The 23,802-nt window shown below is 38.9% G+C and overlaps 1 protein-coding gene across 1 annotated transcript; it reads right to left on the bottom strand.

The window, feature by feature from the left end:
- Window positions 1-2,478: 2,478 nt before the first annotated feature.
- Window positions 2,479-23,741, bottom strand: LOC110166615 (disintegrin and metalloproteinase domain-containing protein 23). The gene is made up of 25 exons (XM_055151261.1): window positions 23,666-23,741; window positions 22,947-23,164; window positions 22,515-22,591; window positions 20,211-20,274; window positions 18,287-18,369; window positions 17,426-17,489; window positions 15,332-15,404; window positions 14,982-15,049; window positions 13,907-13,972; window positions 13,398-13,466; window positions 12,127-12,293; window positions 11,122-11,206; window positions 10,966-11,053; window positions 9,824-9,875; window positions 8,778-8,877; window positions 8,619-8,690; window positions 8,127-8,213; window positions 7,948-8,028; window positions 7,807-7,857; window positions 7,641-7,704; window positions 7,446-7,551; window positions 6,967-7,086; window positions 6,723-6,891; window positions 3,753-3,864; window positions 2,479-2,573 (listed from the first exon to the last, which is right to left on the bottom strand). Exons 1-25 carry the CDS (start codon window positions 23,739-23,741, stop codon window positions 2,479-2,481), a joined length of 2,307 nt encoding a protein of 768 aa, XP_055007236.1.
- Window positions 23,742-23,802: the final 61 nt, after the last annotated feature.

A 23,802-nucleotide genomic window follows, 5' to 3' on the forward strand; every position in this document is an offset into this window, starting at 1 on the left:
AGACTTCACACCAGCATGAGAGGCACTGCTGGCTGCAGACAGAGACAGCGCTCTGTGCAGCGACATCCATTAGTTCAGAGATGACTTCTTTGGCTTTGCAGTTCACTGCTTGAGGGTATAGGGTTTGTGACAGTAACCAGACATGCTCTCAGTTTTTAGATCTGCTTTAAAGAACCATTTGACCTCTCTCAACAGTCATGAATTTGTATAATAATTTGTATTTGAATAATCATTATTATATATTATTTTATATTATGATTTGGTCCATAACACCCGCTATACAGTACAGCATGCTAGAATGTTAAACAAGAGTGACTGATGTCCTTTTGAGTATGCTGCCCACACCAAACTCTTCCTTTATGTACACTATTGGATGTGTGTGTTGACTATGTGCACTGCACCACCCTCCTGGGCCCTCTCATGCACCAAGCTCCTTAAAATAACCACAGGAGCCTCACCCAGATCCCCACAGGGTTCTACAAAGGCTATTCCACACTGGAACTTAGTCACTTCAGTATGTTGTTTTTGCTGTATAAATAGTCGTAGCTTTCGTAGCCATGCAAAGCCCCACTAACTGGGCTCCTCATGCCAGGGCACCAGCAAGCAGCATACTTTGTGCAGATTATCATGCCAGGTAAGAGTGGTATGGCTTCCGCCTGAACGCCTGCACTGGCACTTAAGGATGGAAGAGGATCTGTCACTCTAGATATGGTAAGGGGCAGCTCAAGAAATGGGGGAGGTTATTTTGAAAAGGCTGTATTTCTATATTTCTACAATGGAATTTGTTAAAATGTCCACTATGTTTGTTTTTTATTTTGTTTTGTTTTTTCAAGTAAATCTAATGCCAAAGATCAGCAGCAATAAGTGCAGTCCAGCAGTCGGGTTGCCAACTGAAGAAGCCTTGGAGGAGTCCATCAGTGATTGCCAGCTCTCCTCAGGTTAAATGGCTGTGGCGTTGGGGTCATACCGTCGTTTCTTCACATTTCTTGGAGCAAAACAAGAGAAAAATGGTCAGTGTCAATACTGGGTACGTCTGCAACGCACACAGTGCAACCTGGACAAGCTACCACACTCACATCTTCAGTCTGGACAAGACAACAAAAATACTAAAGACACTGAAGTGAGGAAGGTTGGTCCATGTTGGCTTGGGAAATACTGACAAGAAGGCAGTGGGAGCATTTGAAGCATTAAAAACAATTTGAATCAGTATTTATATTTTTTTAGTCTCGAGGTTGACAAACATCTCCAGCTGCCTTCTTGGAAACTGACTTATGCGTGCAATGAGGAGACAAAGTGAAGAGATGTGTTCCGTTACCCGTTTTGATGGAAAAGACATTAGTTCCACTCAAAACATAACCAGCTGGGAGGAAAGAGCTACACAAACTTTACTGTATAGAGGGAGAGAGGAAACAAGCACACAGAGGATGACTACAGTGGTAGCAGTAGGAACCACAACATTGGGACGACATTTACAACACCAGGAGTGATGCGTAACCTCCCCGTACTGTGGCTTGTTGTGGGGCCTTGTCACTCTCTCATGCATCTGATCCAATAGTAGGCCAGTAGGAGGTGGCACTATTGCTATGATTCATGCAGTGCAATGCGCCGTGTCTGTACCAGGTCTGTGAAGCAGGCAGCAATGGCAGCTGGTGTGGGCGGGTCCGAGAGTCCTGCTCTGCACTAGGGCGGAGCCTGGGAATCCAGGTGGGTGTGGCCAGCCATGGCACAAAGACTGCCAACAAAAAGGTCCTGACTTCTGCCTCTGCAGCCCTTAACCACTCCATTTAAAGCCTCACCCTCAAACACTGACGGATTGAGAGAGAAGTGATGGATGTGATGAGAGCATGACAACAGTGGGACCTGTGATCAGCCTTTGTGCAATGAACTGGCCTCCTCCAAATCAAACAAGTCAACATGCAGAATGTCTTCAGATATTTGGTCATTGTCTTGCATGATGCTTTGCTACCTGGCATGCTTTGGTGGCTGCAGGTTTGGATACTTCGTTTAAAGCTTAGGCCTATTTAGGTCCAAGTTAACACCCCTGTTGCTCAAGACAGCAGGCTATTTAGTCTTTGACTGGATCTTATTATAACAGGCTACTGTACAAAGAGTACTTTACCATTTCCAGAGTCTATGCGGTGAGAGTATTACTGAGAGGGAATCTAAAGCTCATTTAAAGCTCTGATCCCTCGTTGTACATGCACGTCAAACATTGAGCATGTCCAATTAGTTTGAGTTTCTGCTACAGATTCAGAGACAAGCCCCACAGGATGTGGAGGTTTCTACCTTCACATCTTGATCTACATTAAAAAACAGCCATATGTAGTGGATGATAGCCAGATATGTACTGTACGTGCAGGTAAAACATGAGCATCTGGTCCAGCCCAGGGCTTCAGGTCGGTAGCAGGAGCTCAAACCCTGTGTCTAGAAGCAGCAGGGATGCTAGAGTTAGAGCAGGAGAGGCATGCGGCGTGTTGCTTACTTAAAGCCCCATCCAGTCCCCCCCAGCACTATGGCAGCCACAAGGATGGCTCCGGCGATGGAGCCTATTATAAGATTGGTGGCACTAGGACCTGTAAAGGGTTATGGGGAAAAAGACATGAGTTTGTGTGCTCACTGGAAGTGTTATTAATGACATGTAACGGTACAATGATGATTTCACATGGAACAAGAACATACCATAATATACTATTACAATAGAATGACCGGTTTTGAATTTGGCATGCTTTTCAGACCTAAGATATAACTCATGTAATGATGCAAATATACTAGTAACTGTACATTTATCTGGTGTCAGTTGAGGTAGTGCATAGTGATATTTATATTACTGTACAGAAGACTAGACCATCAACAAATTTAATTCAACACTTTAACAGATGATATGTAAATGAACCCACAGTATGAATGGTGAACATATTTTAGGGTCCCAGTCACCACACAGCCTACCACTGACTGACAAGCCAGGTCACTCTGGACACGTCTCAGACTAACATCTATCTCAACGCCCCACATGCCCCAGAAAGGAGAGGATCATAGGAGCAACAACAGAACAACTAAGAATAAGAGGAAGAAGAGGGGAGAGGAAGATGAAGAGAGAGGCTTGTTGTAATGCAGAACAACAGGAAGTGAGCAAGAGGAGGAGGGAAGGAGGAGGAATCCATCAATCAATCACACAACACTGAAAACATCCAATCACAACAGTTATATGGTCATCACCAACACACAGTAAACACAAAGCCACCGGGACGCACACACGGGCTCAGGCCGGCTCACGAGACCGCCCGCACACTGAGGCATCACTATGAGAGGAAGAGCTGTGAAAGGGTTCAAATGCTTACTCTATTCCCCACCCTGTGCCTCCAAATATCACCCCCAGGGCCAGAATGGTCCCTGCTACTGCCCCTATCAGCCTGTTAGTGGCCACGCTCACTGTGCAGAGGGAAAAGCAGGATTATTACCACCTGGTCAACACAAAAACCCCTATGACCACCTACTCGAACCTCCAAATCTGCTCCAGTTAGTGAAGTCTGTATGACCATATACTGTAACAAGCTAATCATTTGGAAGTGTTTTCATCAAATTATGTTTTAGTAATTGCCAGTAAATCAACAGTAAAAAAAAAAGATTAACAGTATTACATTTTGATCAGATATTCAATATGCCTTGCAACGCTATGCTGCATTTTATGGCACTCATTTCAAAATATAAACAGTGTATAAAATAGCACAACTTGTCAACGAGATAAAACCAACCCTTGGGTCCTTCATCCTGAGTGGCCTTAGTCTCTTTGGGCGGATCAGGCATGCTACAATCTGTCCCTGCCCACGTGGTGTCACAAGTGCAAGTGGCTTCATTGTTGCACACCTGTACACAACAAAGAACACAAGGAGTCAAGATAATTACAATATCAACGTTCACTATGAAAGCTGGAACAATGTACTTTAGGCTCAATATTCATTTTGGGGGTTTGGGGGAAGATTTGGGGTATTTTTATTGTAATACGATAAGATTTGAGCTGTAGAGGGTGAAAAAAGTAACTTCTACGGCTAATTATTGGTTCATTCTGCTACAGATGATTTACATGGAATATCTTACATTATTGTTATGGTGTCAGTGCTTTCAAGTAGTTTCAATATTATTGTTTATCACAGTATATCTCTGTAACAATATATTGTGTTTCAAAATTTGTTATTGTGAGGTGTTATAAACATTTTGCAGTTTGTTTTTCTCTTGTGCATCATCATCATAACACATCACTTTTAATTACTTATATACTATATTTAGTTTCTTGACAATGGATGAAAAAAGCTTAGAGGCCCCCATTCTTTACACAACAACAAAGTAGTGCAATCTGTCAGGGAGGCATGCACACTCATATAAAGCTATGTGTATGGACTCAAAATATTATAGGTCAACTGGATTTTGTTGTATCTTTCTCAGACATCAACCAGTATTTGAAACGTTTTGAGAAAGTTAAAAAGAATAAAACCCAGTTAACTGTTCTAAGTAATTGTCACACTTTTATATTTTTTATGACATTTTGAAGAATCTTAAAATTACTGAGCAAAGAGACAGATTTTTGTTTAGATTTTGACTTGTGACACTGAAGAAGGATGGTTAAACAGCAGCCAAAATAAGATAAAGGAGAAAACAAAATAACACGTCTGACTACAAAAATATTAGAAAAGAAGACTTGATTTTCCATGATTTTATGAAAGTAACTATATTCTGATACCACCCAAAGAAATAATAACTGTACTGTACTGTACTGTTACTCAAAATTAATATTCAGAATACATATTTTCTGTATATGTATTCAGTTACTTCCCAACACTGAAGAGACTGAGAGAGAGTTGAGTATGTGGCTTTATGCAGTGTTGGGAAGTATCTGAATACATGTAACGAGAATATTCTGAATACTGATTGTTTTTAATGCTATGTTTTGCATCTTTACAGTATAATTTTAGAGTTACACATTACAAAATACATTTTAATTCATGTATTCAGTATTCTGTAACTACATACATTTTCAAGTACAAGTATTTTTCCCATCACTACTTCTCTTCTAATATTTTTGCAGCCAGACAAGGTGTTTTTGTTTTCCTTTATCTTCTTTTGGCTGCTGTACCACCATCCCACCAGTATCAGCTGTAACATGTCAAAGTTTAAACAAAAATAAGTGTCAGTGTCGAAGCCGTACCAAGATTCTTCAAAATTCAAATAACTGGACTGTCTTCTTTTTTCTTTTCTCAAAACATTTCAAACAGTCAAGTCAAATGTATTTGTATAGCACCACAGTGGACCAAAGTGCTTAACACAGAACAGTAAACCGCAATATACAACTCACAGCAAGACAAACAAGATTAAAAGTGCTCTATGTAACTTTTTGGTTGGCGGTCCGTCACCTGCTTGTTTCTATGGATATGACATTGCTCTGCCTGGAATGTTCCATAGTATGACATTAAACAGCTCTACCTTACATTTATTCAATTACAGGTGGTTTTATAACTTTAAAATACCCAGAAAAACAAGTATTCTGGCTGTGAGTGGGTTCACCTCTCCACAGATTTGACCTGTAACTTGGTCTGCTTAGGTGTCCATGAAGATTGAAAGGTTTAATCCGCACTTCTCTGCGAAGAAAAGCATTTGACAGACCCTCCACCAGAAAAGTTACACAATGCACCATTAAGATAATTTAGGTTAAAATAAATCAAATATTGGTAGATGTTTAAGAATGAAAGAACAAAACCCAGTTGACCTAATAATCTATGTGGATTAGGGACACACCTCATCATCTTTTTCAGTTCAGATACCGATACAGATACTTAACTTTAAGTATCTGCCGGTCCCTAATATGATACAAGTGTAGGGATGAAGAAAGACGCTTATTTCCTTAAAACACAGTTAAATTATTACATATGAGCTCCAGTAGTGTTATGTAGCTATTCTTTATCCTTCAAATGAACAGTTTTATATAAGTTGATGGATTCAACATTTATATTAATCTCACTGTGTATGTAATGGTAATGTAATATTCACTTTTGTTATTTAATCATATTATAATCAATGTATCAATATGTGCACTTAAACAACTCTGTTTCTGAGTATTGCAGATTTCATGAGTTTGCAGAAGGTCACGAAGTCCTATCAAATTCAATAACAGGAAACATCTTGGGCGACCATTGCTTAAGGAGGATAAAACTAAGGAGGATGAAATGAGGAAGGGCAGACTGACCTTAACTCTGGCCTGAATACTGTATTGAAGTGTTATTTTTGTTTTTCCTGAAGCAAAAGAGGAACTACTCCTAAATGTTTAATGTTTGCATGTTCCCCCTCCCGTTCTGAGAGGAGTAGTTCCCATTGTAACTAGGGGTCCTAAAATTGAATAAAAGGCGTGGAGAAACGAGAGAAGGCTTTAGAGAGTATTTGGGTGAACAACAACTAGTTTCATGTAACTAGAGTTCTTCTCTCGGTACTCCCTCCACGCGTGTAAAAGATATTAATCTCTTGTCTTCTCTCTTGTTGAATATTGAGTATAGGTAAAGGTGAACCTATCATAAGTAAAAGTTCAAATATTATGAGACATTTGAGGCCAAAATCAGCCTGTAAATTGTCTTATTACATCCAAAGGCCCAACCAAGATATCGACTAAACTGATGTCATGGAACCAATACTCGATCCAGAAAATTTTTGTGGACATATGAAGAAACATCTGGACTTACCCCATGGGCAGAGCACACCTGTCCGTTGGGTCCAGAGGGGCAGCTGCTCATGTTCAGGGACTGGATGGGGAGACACTTATGGTCAAGGCACATCATCGAAGGCCCACAGGGGGTCCCATCCTCCACGTAGCCTAAGTCAGTGTCATCGTCTAAAAGAACATGGCCGCCGCTGTGGAACCAGAGGTGAAGAAATGAGAAAGGCATGTGAAGTAACAGGGGTCCATGCTTTCCCAAACACACAAACCTGCAGTCCACCAGCTTGCCTTGATGGTTAAAAGTTGTGGGTGTGATTTCCCCTTTCATAATGCCAATGCGTGGATTGCGCCCAATGTTGGAACACAAAAGGTACCCACAGAAGACGTCACTGAAAAAATACAATAAAGAATAATTGATAACACTTTATAATAGCTACACCTGAAATAGGACGGGGTTAGGATTAGGAGAAAGGGTTGGAGTACTGATTAAGTAGTTAGTAAGCCTGAATCATTTTTAATAAACTATGGGTTCATTATGAATTAAGTCTTTCTTCATGCTTTATTCGGATCTGTATGTAGTTATTATAAAGTGTTGTTCAGTAATTAATAGATCTTAGATTTCATTACATACTGAAATTATAGAAAGACTATAAAAAGGGCCTACAGATGGTGCATTTTTTTCATAGTTTTCAGCAACATGTTTTGTTGTGATATTGTTATTTGCACATATTTTTAAAACTAAACTAACTGTTTGCTACACTGGATCCACTTGTCTCCATCTCTCCCACAGTTGCCTTTCTCTGTGCCTTCAGTGTTGAGCTTCTCGTAGCAGAATTTCTCTGAGCCTCCGGCCTCTGGATGAAAAAGAAACACACAGATATGTGCAGTACCCACCACAACCACATGTGTTCTGTCATGAGGTAACTGTCAAACAGAAACTTACTGGGACCCCAGATATATTTACATTGATTCTCTCTGGTCTTGCACTCTCCATTGTAACAGCGGCCCTAGTGCAGATCACATACATGAGACACATGAGACTGTGTCTACAGTTAACACTGAATTTATGCTCCTCTGAATTCTTCTTCTGAATTCCTCTGAGTTCTTACCTGGCTGACCTGACAAAGGTAACCATCCTGTTTATGGAGGTTGGGAGGGCACTGTAAACAATGATAAAATTCAAGTTAATAATTTACACAATACACATAAAATGTAATATAACTTACTAAAATATATCACAAAAAATTCACCTGTCCAGAGTCTCCAGAGCAGGTTTCTGAAATATCACAGTCATTCACGGCGTAGCGACAACTGTACCCCCTAGGAAAAAACTAGAAAGAAGAAACTGGGTGGATGGGCGGCCAAAATAAAAATAATCAAAAACCAGCATTGTGCTGCGCTAATACAGTGAACTTAAAAAAGTTCATACCAGACAGGTGCCGTTGCAGCACGGCCCGTCGCTACAATGTGCCCCATTTGCAAGAGAACATTTCTTGCAGCAGTCTTTGTAACATTCCTGTAAATTAGCAGATATGACGTCACCGCAGTTAACAATTTACAAAAGAGAAAAGGAGCCCTTGGATGAAAATAAAACAAAGTTGAAAGAAATCAGATTTACATTTTTGTAAGGAAAAATACAAATGCATTTTTATGGTTTACAAATGGAATATAGTTAGGACAGGGATTCTATAAGCATTGTAAATTATAATATTGATGGTATGGGTAAGTTTGCTAAATGTAATATGAATAAAATGCAGATTATTCACAAAATTAGTATTATTTTTTTCCTTAACTAGATCACCACTGAGATACTACTTTCAAAAAAGGGTACACTTCCACAGTTTCACACACTGGAGGAGGCATTGGGCACATATACTGTGTACAAAATGAGGAAATCTTAATGATGCCAAGAGTAACTTACAGCTCTCCCTCCACAGTCGCACTCCTCTCCCACTTCAACAAACCCGTTTCCACATTCAGTTGGTTCAAAGAGCTGCCGGAGAAAACCAAAGGAGTGTGAAGGACAGAGCCACTGATTTATGGTGTTATAGAGTGGATAAAAGCACAGGGAGCATGTCACCTTGGTTGGCCTGTTAAAAAGACACGACCCTCCACCTTTTAAAAGAAAATCCTTGTAGTCAGAGATGCTGCATTTGGAAAATTTCCTTGAATGTTGAACTCTGTGAAGCAAAACAAGAATGGGAATTTTAAAAAGTGTTTCTTTATCTATGAATTTAATTAGCAGACAGTGAGAGAAACACGACTACATTCATACCACACAACTGTACAACAATTCACCTTTATGTAATAGAAAACCCTATGTCATGTCAATCACCACTTCATTTTTGCACTGTTTCTCCTTACCCACCTCTTGGATATAGCCCAGATATATTTTGTATTACAACATTTCTATATTTTTAGTAGTACATATATGCCTTATTTGACACTAGTCTCTTGCTATTTTTATTTATTTATTTATAGGGGTGTAACAATATCCAAATCTCACAATACGATATTGTCACGGTATGAACCTCATGGTACGATATTTATTGCAATATCATAGGAAAGCTCATGATATGGTGGGTAGGCTCACGATTAGGGATGTAACAATATCCAAATCTCACGGTACGATATTTATTGTGATATTTTGTGGAGGCTAAATAAACTGTTAATTATGCTACTTTTTCCTCTTAAAATGCCTTGATAAACTGCTTAGAACTGTTATTTCTTTATGTAGTCTATGCTGAAATGGTCTATGTAGTTCCCTCTGTCTATTGCTGCACCATAACTCTTAATTTAAGCAAAGAGACTTGAGATTCGATATATTATTTTGAGAACTTTGACGCTACGATATCACTGTATTTCGGTTATTGTTACATCCCTAATTATTTATAATTTATTATTACCATTTATATTTTTGCCCTTTGTAATTATAATATATTGTGATATGTGAGCTACTGTGGATCAATGTTTATCTAAGTCTAAGTAACTGTATGTTGAAATTTTCACAGTAAAGTACATACTATAAGGGTTTGGATCTGTTCGTGATGTTTTTAATATACCAAGCAAAGTCCTTAGACATGGTGTAATATTCCTGCTGTTATCGTTTGTGTCTCAGGGTCTTACCCAGTGTCCTCCATGAGGCAGCCGCTCCAGGAGTCAGCACAGCCACATTCCTCTGCACACAGAAAGCAAAAACAACTGAAGTACAGCTAAAGGGCCTATACAGTATTGCAATATTTTTTATCTATGTTATAATGTTGTTTCCTCATCACAAACATGCCTGGAGTTGTGTTTTGTTTCATTCACACATGTTCAGCATGTAAACCCTGCATATTTAGGCTCTTCTCTCAAGCAGAAAACACTCTGTTCCACCTTGTGATGCCATATGGTAACACAGGAAGTACTCCACTGTGTTCTTGAACTCCATACATCGTCACTAGAAACATTTAGATGATTTCAGCCCCGGAATTGCATATTTCTAGTGTATAAAACATAAAAGGTACCTGTTAACTTGAAAACTACCACTACATGACATCACAAGGTAGAGCAGAGCATTTTGAGCTTTGGGGATGCAGACAGCGTAATAACCCCGAATTACAGAAACATGCGTGAATGAAGCACAACCTCAGATATGTTTTTGAGGAGGTAACCACATTATAACATGGCTAAAAGCTCACAAAAACAAAAACAAACGAATTGAGATCTACAAGAATTATACTATTTCCCATTCACCTATATTAAAGTCTGCATAAAACGCATCATGAACTCAATGCATCTGTTTGTTGTTTTATTGTTGGGTTTCAGAAAACACCACAGCATTCCAAAGGCCAATATGAATTAATACAGATGGGGGAAGCTAAAATTAATATTGTTCAAATGCAAAATGATGTTGTAATACAGTAAGTTCTTTTGGTCAGTGATTGAAAATATCACATTCAACATCTGTGAATTTACCTCTTGGATATTTCATGGCAAAGTCCAACGTAATAAATAGGGAAAACTGGCCCATCCCCCCAATGTTGTCTGTGTTTATGAAAGTTATTGACACATAAACCGAGCCAGGCCCGTTGACTTCTGCCCTGACCTATCGGCTACTTAAAAAGATGAAACAAAGCAGCATATCCAGAGAGCAAGCCTCACTGAATATGAGGTGGGCCGACTGAAACTACCTCTTCACTACCTCTTACTCCTATAGGTATTTGTGTTTACTGTCATGAAATAAAAATAAAAAATAATGTGATGAGGTGTGCAAGTGTGATGTGTACTTCTCTTGTTAGCTGGATCCCACTGAATGGCGAGGTTCTGAGCTAAACTCTGAGAGAGGGATGCTGCCATAGCCCATGTGGTACCATACTAAGAAAAAGCAGAAGAATTATTATCGATATACCAAATCACGGCATGGTAAAATGAGCATATCTAACCTCATTGACCCCGACGCCCCTGCTGACCGAGCACATGCCTCCATAATACGCTGCACTGCTTCTGCGAAAGTGGAAGGTCACGTTTCTAGATACAAGTAAATATAAAAAACAGTGACAAAAATATTACCATGTTATACATTTTCACAATTTTAATTTTCTAAAATGTGTTTGTGGTGATAATTAAAGATAAACTGTGTAACTTTTCTGATGAAGGTTATTGCTTTTCTCAGATGATCCACTGAATGGCATTAAACAAATTTATATTGTATTTTCTTTTTTATTTCTCAAAACGAATGCAAAAACATGCTGTGAGTAGATCCACTTCTCCACAGATGTGACCTGTAACTTGATGATGTGGCTTGCTTGTCTCCATGGAGACAGTTAAATGCCATACTGTAGAACAGGGGTTTTGGGACTATTTTTAACATCACTGAACATCAGTAGGTCACCAGGACTAAACCAGGTCTAAACCAGGACTAAACCAGGACTAAACCAGGACTAAACCAGGTCTAAACCAGGACTAAACCAGGACTAAACCAGGACTAAACAAGGACTAAACAAGGACTAAAACAGGACTAAACCAGGACTAATCTTGAACTTGAGAGAGAGAGGGAGTACCCCTAGCCCGCAGAGCAGAGTGCCTGCAAATCACGATCGAGTGACGGCTGCCCTTAACTCCGTGGGGCGCAGAGCTCTGCCCCAGTCCTTTCGCCTGTGGTCACCCAATAATCTACTTGGGTGCACCTCCGGGCCTGTCTCAAAACTCAATCCTGGTTTAGTTCTGCTTTACTCCTGGTTTAGTCCTGTTTTAGTCCTAGTTCAGTCTTGGGATCAGTCCTGGTTTAGTCTTGTTTCAGTCCTGGGATCAGTCCTGGTTTAGTCCATGTGTGTCGCGCCTGCTGCTGTAGAACATTTCAAACAAATAAAATGGAGTCAAGCAAGTGGTGCACCCTTTAGCAGAAAAGTTACACAGTGCACCTTTAATAATAATAGCAGTTGTCTTACGAGAACAAGTGCACAGCGTCTGCATGATGTTTGATGCTTTGTTGTCTGTACTTGGAGAAATCTCTGAGCATTTCAAGCGGCCTCACACTGATCGGTATCTGATCCTTGTCTGTCCAGATCTCCACGGCGACGAGTACCACACGTGTATGCAGTTGTTCTTTGAAGATCTGCCATTGACATTGCCAATGAAAGAGACAAAAACAGAGAGGGGAGCAAACAACTGTGAGGTTTATAGGAATAATTATCTGAATGAAGTGGTCAGAAAAACAAGAACACTACATCACAGAGGGATATGAAGATGGGCAAAACCACAGACTGTACAAAGAAGAGGATTTGCAACCATAGAGCTTAGTTCCAGTCAAATGAAGCTCACGAGGCTAGCTGTTATAGAGGCAAATTTGGAGTTTGGTGTTCCATATTAAGCATAGAAATTTATTTACGGACAAAACAGCAAAATAAAAACACCAAGATCATGTGGTGTGGGCTGATATGAACATTTTCAGACCAACATGATGAGGTTCACTGCAGCAGTTACAGAGAGAGCATGTAAAGTCAATTGGAGCCAGAGTCAACTGAGCCGGAAGCGCCCCCATGCTCACTTCCTATTTGAAACGTGGCGGCAAGCGGGTTAACTATATTAATTTATATATACAGTCTATAGTCAAAACATACAACTTAAAAAACAATGAAATACTTTTTATGTCAAGCTACGCATTTTAAATAATGGGCAGAATCTTGTCTGTCAATATAAAAGTAAGAAAATATATCTCCTCTTGAGACCCGGCCCATTCATTTGTGTCCATTACAGTGGACTTTGAGTTAACCAGTCGATCTTTTAAGTGTTTTGAGATAGACTCTTAAAGGGGGACTATAGGTTCCTCTGTTCCTCTGCCTAAATGTCCAGGATAAAACATTAACTCAATAGGAGTTATTTTGTGGCTGTACTGTTATAAAAATAAAAAAAATAAAAAAAATTAAAAGGGAGTCTAAAAACTTTTTGGAGGTGAAACAAAAAACTTCAAAAAGACTTCCCCGGCGTCCATTACAGAGAACATGTTACGAATTACACATAAAAATAAAATCAACAAAATCTAAATGCTAAGGGGTTTATTTACCTCCAAACAGATAGATATCACAAAAAATATATTTTGCAACACACTTTTTTCTTTGGGTCCCTATATATAAAAGTATGCTATACAATTTAGCATAGCATAACACACAAATACATACATGCCTTGCTACAATAAATAAAATATGAAATATATACTCACAGCATCCACAAGATTGACTACAGACTTTGCAAAGTTTCTTGTATGCTGCTTGTTCCTATGTCTCTTGTGCTATAAAGAGAAACAAGAAAGTGAAACATAAATAAGCTGAAGCAATACAATACGCCAACTACTGTACTCGGATTACACTATTTTCTATTTTGTTTCATTCACACAAACCCTGCATATTTAGGCTGAGTTCTTCTCTCAAACAGAAAACACACCATTTCCACCTTGTGATGTCATGTGGTAATACAGGAAGTGCTTCACTGTGTTTTTAAAGTCCATACACCTTCGCTAGAATCATTTGGATAATTTCATCCCTGGAATTGGTAAATCTACTGAACAAAAGGTGAAAAGTATCTGAAGTTAAACACTACTGCTTCATGACATCACAAGATGGAACAGAGCATTTTGTTTTTGATGAGGTAACAACATTCAAACATGGCTAAAAAATTCACAAGAGTTAATTTTGCGTAATATAGGACCTTTAAATAAAAATGACAACGTACCATGCTGTGATCACTGACAATCATGAGCTCCAAATATTTCATCTCTTCAAAGATATTTCGAGGCATCTGTCACACAAAATATGGACACACATTTAGATCCTTACAAATATAGTTTTCTATTTTCTATATATTTTCTATTCTATTCTATTCTATTCTATTTTCTATATATTTTTCCTATTTTTCCTTAAACGCCTGACTAAAATGATACATCCAAATCAAACTGAAGCTGTTTCTGAACCATTTGGAGTGAAAACTAATGGCAGGCGTCTCTGTGAAGCTGACATTGTTTAGTTTTAGCCTCTGATCTGCTCCCATTATAACAGGAAGGAGGAACATCAGGTTTCTTTTATTTTTGGGGGTAAATGTAAGGGTAGGTGTCGCTGGTGTCTGGCGGGATCATCCAATAGACGGTAGATTTGGAGAAAGCTTTCGCTGTGGTCAATGCTGAAGCATATCTCAAAAAAAAAAAAAAAAAATTATGGACTTGAAATGAGGTAATAAAAAGTCTAAGTTAAAGTCTAGAATTCCTATATAAGTAAATTTTTGTGAATTTTAGAATTGTTTTTTATTTGCAAACTGATTCATCCCAGAGTGTTTCACATGACTGGGAGCATTTTATGAGATGGCGGACATCTGATAAAAGATATTTAAAAAATAATAAATAAATAAAAAAAATAAATAGTGAAAAGTGTAAATTTTCTTCTAGAGGGTCCGTCAAATGATTTTCTTCATGGAAATGTTTCCTTAGTCTGGAATGTCTCATAGTCTGGCATTAAACCTTTTTAACTTCATGGAGACCAAACAGGTCAACTTACAGGTCAGATCAGTGGAATGGCATTTTTCAGTTTTTCTAGGTATTTTTGAGCTATAAAACCACCTGTAATGCAATAAATGTTATGTAGAAATGTATAATGTCCGTGGAACATTTCAAGCAAGGCAATGACATCTCCATAGAAACAAGGAGGTGACGAACCCTCAACCAAAAAGTTGTATAGTGCATCTTTAAATAATTAAAAAAACTTTTATAATGTTATATAGATTTGTTTTAGAGTACTGAATAAAGCAGACTTCTTACAGCGCGCTTTTTCCTTCTTTTAAGCCAGGACAGGTCATCCAGGTCTGAGAAAAGCTGCTCTTCGTCCACTGTAAAACAACACAAAATAACACCACCAACTGCATAAAATATAATCTTGGAAAATATACAGTGCACATCGTCTCAGGGTCAAATCACCAAGGACATGTGAACGCTGTCCTAACACACGAACATAAAGGAGTAATTGCACCACTATAGCAATGACAAACTGTAGGTGGTGACCTCAATCAGGAGCTGGTGATGTCAGTGCATACAGAGTGCAGTAACAGTAAAGGGCTGGGGGACACTTGGAGGAGGTGAGCTCTGAAAATGTACAACCACAGAAAGTTTACCCTGTTCATCTGAAGCATTGTTCCATCGAAGAGAGGTGGTTCGCTTTAATGTGTGAGGCCTCGCAGCTGCTTCCTGCAAAAGAAGAAGAAGAAGCAACTGTTAAAACACAGGAACTGTAACATGCAGGAGCTGATGATAGCAGAGGATGGGAATCATTATATAAAAAAATAAAAAAAATATACATAGACACACAGATACTTTATTGAGGAAGTTCAAATTTAAGGGGTAAATGGCACAGAGCAGAGTTACTGTGGTACCTGTCAGGAAATCCTCCTTTAGCGGTACATCATTTGAGAGTTTAAAGGTCATACATTGTGCAATATTGACGCTTGTGAGCTTTAAGGCATGTTATAATGTTGTTACCTCCTCAGAAATATACCTGGAGATGTGTTTTGTTTCATTCACACAAGTTTGAGTAACCATTGATTATTAGTCTGCCTACATCCCAAAAAGCGATAGTTTAACCTTTAGTTTAGTAGGGATGGACAACTACTAATTACTGGCAATTCTAAATGATTGCAGTGAAGGTGCAGGTGAACGAGTTTTAAAACACAGTGGAGCACTTCCTGTACATCACACATGACAGTACAAGGTGGAGTGGAGTGTTTTCATTTTGAAGGATTCAGACTAAATTTGTAAGGTCTGTGTGTTAAACATGTGTGAATGGAACAAAACACAACTTCAGGTCTGTTTTGAATGATGAAACAACATTATAACATAGATCAGAAAACAGAGAAATATGGACCCTTTAATCCATCTCTCTCCCTTTGCGTTAGCTCTTGTTCAGAACTAATATAACAGCTGTGTAGTGCAATTTTAGATCTGGTTTAGCCATGCATTTAGTCATAGATGCAGAGGTCAATTATTTTCTTAGGTGGCACTTGATGTGAAAGGTTTGAGAATCGTAGAGAATATTTAGAGTTGGATATGATTGTTGAAGATCTCTCTGCCTCAATGGACGAAAATAGTTGGAGTAATAAATAACTAGGACAACTCTGATGAGACAATACAAGAAAACAAAACTATTTTTAAATGTGTTTTAACTAAAGAAACAACCATTTTCATAAAAAAACAAAACAAAAAAAAACACATAAATATACAACTTGGCATACTATAATACTAAATACCTATAAGATTCTAAAACATAGAAATTTCAGGTCATATGATACTATGACAGTGATGTCTGAATTTGCACAGGAAGACAAGGACAAGATCCAGATTTAAAGGTGCATTGTGCAACTTTTCTAGTAGAGGGTCTGTTAAATGCTTTTCTTTATGGAAATGCTATTGCTTTGTCTGGTATGCTTCACAGTGTGGTATTAAACCTTTCTGTTTTCATTTCTCATGGAGACCAAAAAAGGCCAAGTTAAAGGTCAGATCTGTGAAGAGGCAACCCCACTCACACTCAGAATGCCTGTTTTTCTAGTTATTTATGAGCTACAAAACCAACTATAATTTAATAAGTGTAAGGTAGAACATTCCATGAAAAGCAATGACATATCCATAGAACCAAACAGGTGACATACCACCAACCAAAACCTTACATAGTACACCTTTAAATCTAATTTCAGGATCTTAATTATTGTTTATTTTATTTTATTTATTTGGCAGGAACATTGCACAATACATGTACTGACCAGATCAGAGGTAAAGTCACAGCAAATACCAATGTGCAAGTGCTTCATAAAATGGCCTATGAACATTTAAAATACAGCTAAAAAAAACAACAACAACCCATCCCCACATTAAAGGCAGACTATGTAACTTTTTGACTGGGGGTCTGTTACCTGCTTGTTTCTATGGACATTTTTGTTTCTATTGCACTTATTCCGTTACAGGTAGTTTTATAAGTCAAAAATACCCAGAAAAACAGGCATTCTGACTTTGAGCGGGGTCGCCTCTCCACAGATCTGACATATAACTTGGTCTGGTTTGGTCTCCATGAAGATAGAAAGATTAATTGCTATAGCGTAAAACATTTTAGACCAAGCAATAACATTTCCATGGAGAAAAGCATTTGACGGGCCCTCCACCAGGAAAGTTACACAATGTACCTGATAATTTTGTTACTAGAAAAAAAGAAAATTACTTACTATAAAATGAGTCTGGTTTAAGGGCTCAATTAGATACATGAAGACTCCATCATCAAACATCCCGCTATGAAAACACAAATGGACAACGGTGAACAGGAGAGAAACAGCAGCGCATACTAGGGATGTAACAATAACTGAAATCTCATAATATCATATCATCTAAAGTTCTCATAATAATATTGTGGACAATCACAATATATTGAATTACAAGTTTCTTTGATCTTTAATTAAATTAATAGTTATGGTGCAGCAATAGCTAAAAAAACAAAAAACACAGGGAACTACATAGACCATGATCCTTTGCTCAGTTTCAGCAGACTACATGAAGAAATAACAGTTCTAAGCACTTTTAAATGTTATTTCTTTGAATTAAATCTTGTCAAGACATTTTAAGTAGCATATTCACAGTTTTGTTAGCCTCCACAAAATATCACAATGAACATCGTACTGTGAGATAGGGATGGAACAATAAAGAATAATATCACTTATCATGATAAAAAAGGGTAAAGAATAATCGTTTGTAGAACATTTTATACAATTGTAATAATTCCCGACAAAGATGATTGTGATCGCCATTGTATCACTAAAATGTGTAGAAAAAAGCTTCTTATCCATCATCAACTCCACTAGATCAAAGTACAAATATATAAACGTTGTTTAAACATGGAACTTATTCATAACATTAACATGATAATTATTAATATCCATAACATTTTAAAACTGTAAGCAACTTTAACTGTGATCATGATAAAATCTTTAATCGCAGTTATTTTGACCATGATTATCATGACAATATCGTTACATCTCCACCACACACACATACATACACACACATACACTTTTGCTTAGCTCAGAACTTACTGCAGCCCATTGCAGGTAGATAAGGCCACATAGGAGTTATCTTTCCCTCTCACCTGACCGTGGTAGTAGCAGTGCTCACCACCCTGAGGAGAGGAACAGAGCTGATTCAGCATCAAGGCAGCACAATACAATGCATACAGATCACATTTTACTCTGCCATCACGTGTTTTTAACTCCAAGGATTTACAACAGCTTGTACACTGAAAAAACTAAAATAAAGTCAAGTTAATAGTACTTGAATTAAGAATGTTTTATCATGATTTGAAGTAACTTTCACTTTCACAAGTAAAATGATCTACCAATTGTACATAAAATAGGAAAATACATCTTGTTACACTTTTTGCATGCAAAGTAAGAAACAACATGTAATGTTGATTGAAAAAAAAAAAACACACATATCCCATTGGAAGATAATTTTACTTTAGGTAATTTGTCATCAGTAGTCTCCGCCAGCTTTTACGTAAACAGATGCGATGAGCTTTTGCCAGAAATCCAACATGCCGTCTACAATTTGTGAACTTCTTTGGTCTCTGTGGTGGTGGTAGCAGCCATCTTGCCGGTGATTCACAAAGCACCCATCCATTCATCCATTTTCTTCCATTTATCCAGGTCCAGATCGTGGGGGCAGCAGTCTGAGCAGGGTCTCCCAGACTTCCCTCTCACACACTTCCTCCAGCTCTTCCGGGGGGGTCCCGAGGCGTTCCCAGGCCACCGGAGAGACATAGTCCCTCCAGTGTGTCCTAGGTCTTCCCTGGGGCCTCCTCCCAGTGGGACGTGCCCAGAACACCTCTCCAGGGAGGCGTCCAGGAGGCATCCAGAGCAGATGCCCGAGCCACCTCAGCTGGCTCCTCTTGACGTCAAGAAGAAGCAGGCTACTCCGAGCTTCTCCTGTGTGACTGAGCTCCTCACCCTATGTCTTTCGACCGCTTGTATCTGCTATCAGTTATTACCCAAAGTTCATGACCATAGTGATTCGCAAAGCATTCTGGGAAATTGCTCATATCCCTCCGTTTGGAGTGTGCCTCTGAAAAATCTGCATTTGGTGGGGTATATAACCCTACCACTTTCCCCTACCCCTCTGACATAACGGTAACTGGGACACCCCTAACCTTACACATGAACTCAAAACAGAGGGATGGGGAAAGTGGTGTGGCCAAGGGGTGTAATGGGATGCAGTCTAAAACTACAGTAGTGTTAAAAAAACATGAGCTGCAATAGATAAACAGCTGAATGAAACTGTTTAGTTGTTTTAGAGCTTAAATCTTTTAGTGTAACCAAAAAATAACCAGAAATTGCCCAATATGGCAAAGACAATTTAAAGATGAGAAATATTAGCACCCCAAAAACACTGTTCCATGTATGATATATTGAATGATAAGTCAATATAGTAATTACAGTGACAGGCCTAGTGTTTAGTGTTATGGGGGTCTATGGGGCGCCACTTCCCAGACTTGTTAATACTGTAAGTTAATGTGTTACAAAGCAGGTCCTCTCACTATCTGTGACTCAGCTGTCAGGCCCAGGGTGAGCAGAGGACATCCTATCTCTCTCTCTCTCTCTCTCTCTCTTTTCCTCTCCCTATATCCCTCCCTCCGCTCTGCACTTACACTGCAGAGCTCTCTCTCCTCCTGTCTCGCATCCCTCCCTCCTGCTGTCACATGACCACAGCTCAGGCAGGAGGCTGCAGGGGAGAAAAAGCCTGCTGATTCAGCTCCAGCAATGCCAGCCCAGCCCAGCCTGAATCAGCAGCAGTGGCAGGAAGAGGCTCTTATTCCCTCTCTGTCATCTTTATCTTTTTTTTTTTTTTTTTAAAGATTTGTTCCTATGGCAACTTACCAATGAAAGCACATTAGTAAAATTAAACTACTGTGCGTGTCCTAAAAATAAATATATACTAAAAACATTTAATCACAGCAAGTCTTACCTTTGTTTTAACTGATTTGCCATCTTCAAAGTGAATCTCGACATAATCTGAAGATAACAAATCACTGAAATGAAAGAAACACGCACGCTAATTAAACACATTGAGATAAGTTATACACTCATTTTAAACCGTCAGGATCCTTTGGGTGTTAAATGAAGATACCTAATTACCGCTGTGACTGGATTACTCTGCACTAGTCATAAAAACACACTTCAATGATTTTGCAGCATGAGCAGATCGTTGAAACAATGCAGTAAATCTAAAAAGAGCATTTTGTGGCTCTTCTAATGACTAACCATTCACAATCTGGACAAATGTCATAATGCAAGATCATACAAGCCAAGCCATGAAGCCAAAAGTGTTAAGTTATTGTAAACACTTCATAGTTTCACCTTGAACAGCTTTCCAGTTATCTGACTCAGCATCTCTGGCTATATAAAGAACACAATCCAGCCCTAATAGTACATTTTTAAAATATATATACATTTTCAGAGCTCAAAGGTAAAATGATGCTAGACATGACCTGACATTTGGAGTGATTTTCAGCTGAATATGAGGAGGAAATGTGTAGCATTGTGAGTGGCTGGTCATAGCAAGAGAGGTCTCCAAGTGAGGGCTATTTTTAGCAGCATGAGGCAGGGAGAGCCGAGTGGCCTATCCGAGTTTATCTGTCTTTGCACAAGTGTGAGTGGGTGTGAGTGGGTGTGCACGGGTCTGCGCTACATCAGGTAAAGTGTTCGAGATTGGCCATGTTTTTCTACAGTTACCTACAATAAGGTCTGACTGTAAAGACGAAAGCAAGGCACAATTTCACAATTAAACATTAAAGTGACCTAAATATTGCAACTACATTTTCCAGCCATTCTCTGACACTGTAGGGGCTTATGAGTAGGGTCACATACTGTAGATGAATGAAGAATTGAGGATCATGTAGCCATAAGATTTAGTTTTATTTCAATGGACAAGGATGTTTTTTATAACTTATCCATATTGTTATCCTTAGGTTTGTGGACAGTATCAAAACCACTCAAAACCACGGAAATCACAGCAACATGTCTAAAAGGATTCTGAATAGTCCTGCTAAAAAGCTGAACATACAAAGGGCCGCAAACCTGTCTATATTTAGATAAGCCTTGTCAGAGTTGTACCACTAAGCAGAATTCAAACCCTGTATTCTCACAGAAAAGGCCCATACAGATGTTAGCTCATGTATCTCACAGATAAGCTACAAAAGCAGCAGCTAGAGTCAAGGTCACAGTGTTGTCCAAGCAAAGAGGAGCTGCTTAAACAGGACAACATCTGTGTGTCCCCTCATTTCTCCAGTCAAAAAATCCACAATGACAAATAGGACAGACTTGTTTACGTCTAAGATGTCCTGTCTCTCACAATTATCCAGTCACTTTCATTTAATAAGCACACCAGAGCACACCAATAGCAAGATTTTGTGTTTTTGCTCATTCTACTGCAGCTTCATTAGTGCCTGGGAAGGACCATATCACTTACCAAGAGAAACAGCAGTATGAGTATTAAACCAGCTTTCTACTCTGATAGAAAATGCTTACTAAATAGAGCACCTATGTATTCATATCTTCATGTGTTCTGAGATGTCTCTAGGTCATTCAAAATCAATAAATGACAATTATAAATTAGAGTATCACCCTCGTTTTTCACACAATGTTTGAAACTTATGTAATATGAGTTAACAAATGGTGTGGTGCCTGTTCAGACTGTAAGATATATCAGTATCTTATCACCATAAAGTTTCCAAATCTAACAAGACGGTTAGAGCTTCTGAGCACTCAGCCTTGTTAACAGAATTCAATTACTATGTTTCAGAGTAGCACTGAGTTTTAAATCACATTAGCGGGTTGAAACTCACTCTGGTGTCCTAGTGCATGTTCCTTCCCTTATGTAGAATGGCTATGAGGAGGGAGCAGATCAATATGAGAGTGCAGGCCCTGTGTCTTTGGACAGGACAGTGATCTCACTCTGCTCTGTTCAAAGCAATTAAAGCTAACCTGAATGAACACAGAAGCGATGCTTTCTTGATCATTCGAAATGCACTTTGTCTGTGTTCATTGTCTGGTCACTAAGAGCTACGTGGTTTTTACTTGTTAGACAAGAACACTGTGTACTCAGTTGTTCTTTTAGTGTTGAGTAGTCAAATAAATCATACCCCTAATGTCCAAACATACAACTCAACTCAAAAGATTGTACTTTTAACAGTGGTTAAAAGGGTTAACCACTAGGATTAGTTGTTTGTTTTAATTAAAGTAGTTAAATAAGAGGGGATGTAATTCTTACTTGTTTAATGACAGATCCAGGACAAAACTGGAACCAAAAGCTTCTAACTGAAAGCTGGCCTGGGCCAGGTGGACTGGCTGTAAAAACATAGACACAGAAATACAAGTCAGTCACGGTGTACCATCTTTAGACTATGGCGCTGTGGAGAGCAGAATCCTCCAGAGTCTATAACGTACTACACTGCACAAATAACGGATGTGGACATAAATCAAAGTCACATGACAGTGCTCAAATCGAGTTAAAAAGCCATCTTCAGCCCAAATGCTCAAAAATCACTTTAATTTTTAAAGCCACAAAAGGCCAATGCATTTCTAAGATGTGTGTAATAGCACACTGAGGAGAAGGTTATAGATGAGAGAGGACATTATAGACTTAAGACATCAAAGCTCACTGCATGACACAGGAGATCAAACGCGGCAGATCAGCTCTCACCTGTCCCTCTGTGACTTGGTTTTTAGCTTTTGTGTCCAAGTCATGATAGGCACTCTCCGAGTCCTCATTCAGGAAGTACACCAGGCGTGAGGGGTAGGTGATCACAAGCTCTGCTGCATGCTGTGTAGTGTTGTCTGAAGCAGGTGCTGCAGTTGCCTGTTGCTTCAGCAGCGTTAGCACTGCGTCCCTCTCAACCTTGTCCTCTACTCCTTGAGAAACTGCAAGACAATTTCAACATCACATATAAACATATACTTTAGAAAGCCATGCTGTATATGTGATGCCTCGATAATATATTTTAGATCATAGCAAAAATGTCAACGACTATACCTACTATATATATCCTATGTATCATAGTTAGTCTGCAGGACATACAATATGCAATGTGCATTATGCAATCTAAACAGCAGCAAGGAACAGACGTCTCGTGTAGGCTACTTTATCAGGATAAGTACTGGCGACCTTCTTTTTCAACATGCACATAAGATATTACAAATAAAAATGATACAAAGCTGGACAAAGATGATTGAGTGTGCCTCAGTGGAGCCTCACGCACACTATACGCAGTCTGGGGAACATAACACACTGTTTCCTATTGCCAACTATGAGGATAAGTACATAGTCTCCAGCTCAGCATCATATTACAACAATAGTGTGAAATAGCATTCAAGAGATAAGATCAAAGTTACCAGCATACAAGACTATGTTGCAATACGTACCGAATGACGCTAGTGATGGGTACAGCCAACGCGAAGGGATGCTGACGAGCAAAGTGGCCAGAGATATCAAATGCATGATTCATATTTGAGAATTAAAATATCTCGATATCAACACGTCAAGGCGATGGTTTGCTGGC

This window comes from Boleophthalmus pectinirostris, unplaced genomic scaffold, assembly GCF_026225935.1.
Source record: "Boleophthalmus pectinirostris isolate CB_2022bp ecotype Guang Dong unplaced genomic scaffold, ASM2622593v1 HiC_scaffold_1, whole genome shotgun sequence".
Taxonomy (NCBI): Eukaryota; Metazoa; Chordata; class Actinopteri; order Gobiiformes; family Gobiidae; genus Boleophthalmus; species Boleophthalmus pectinirostris.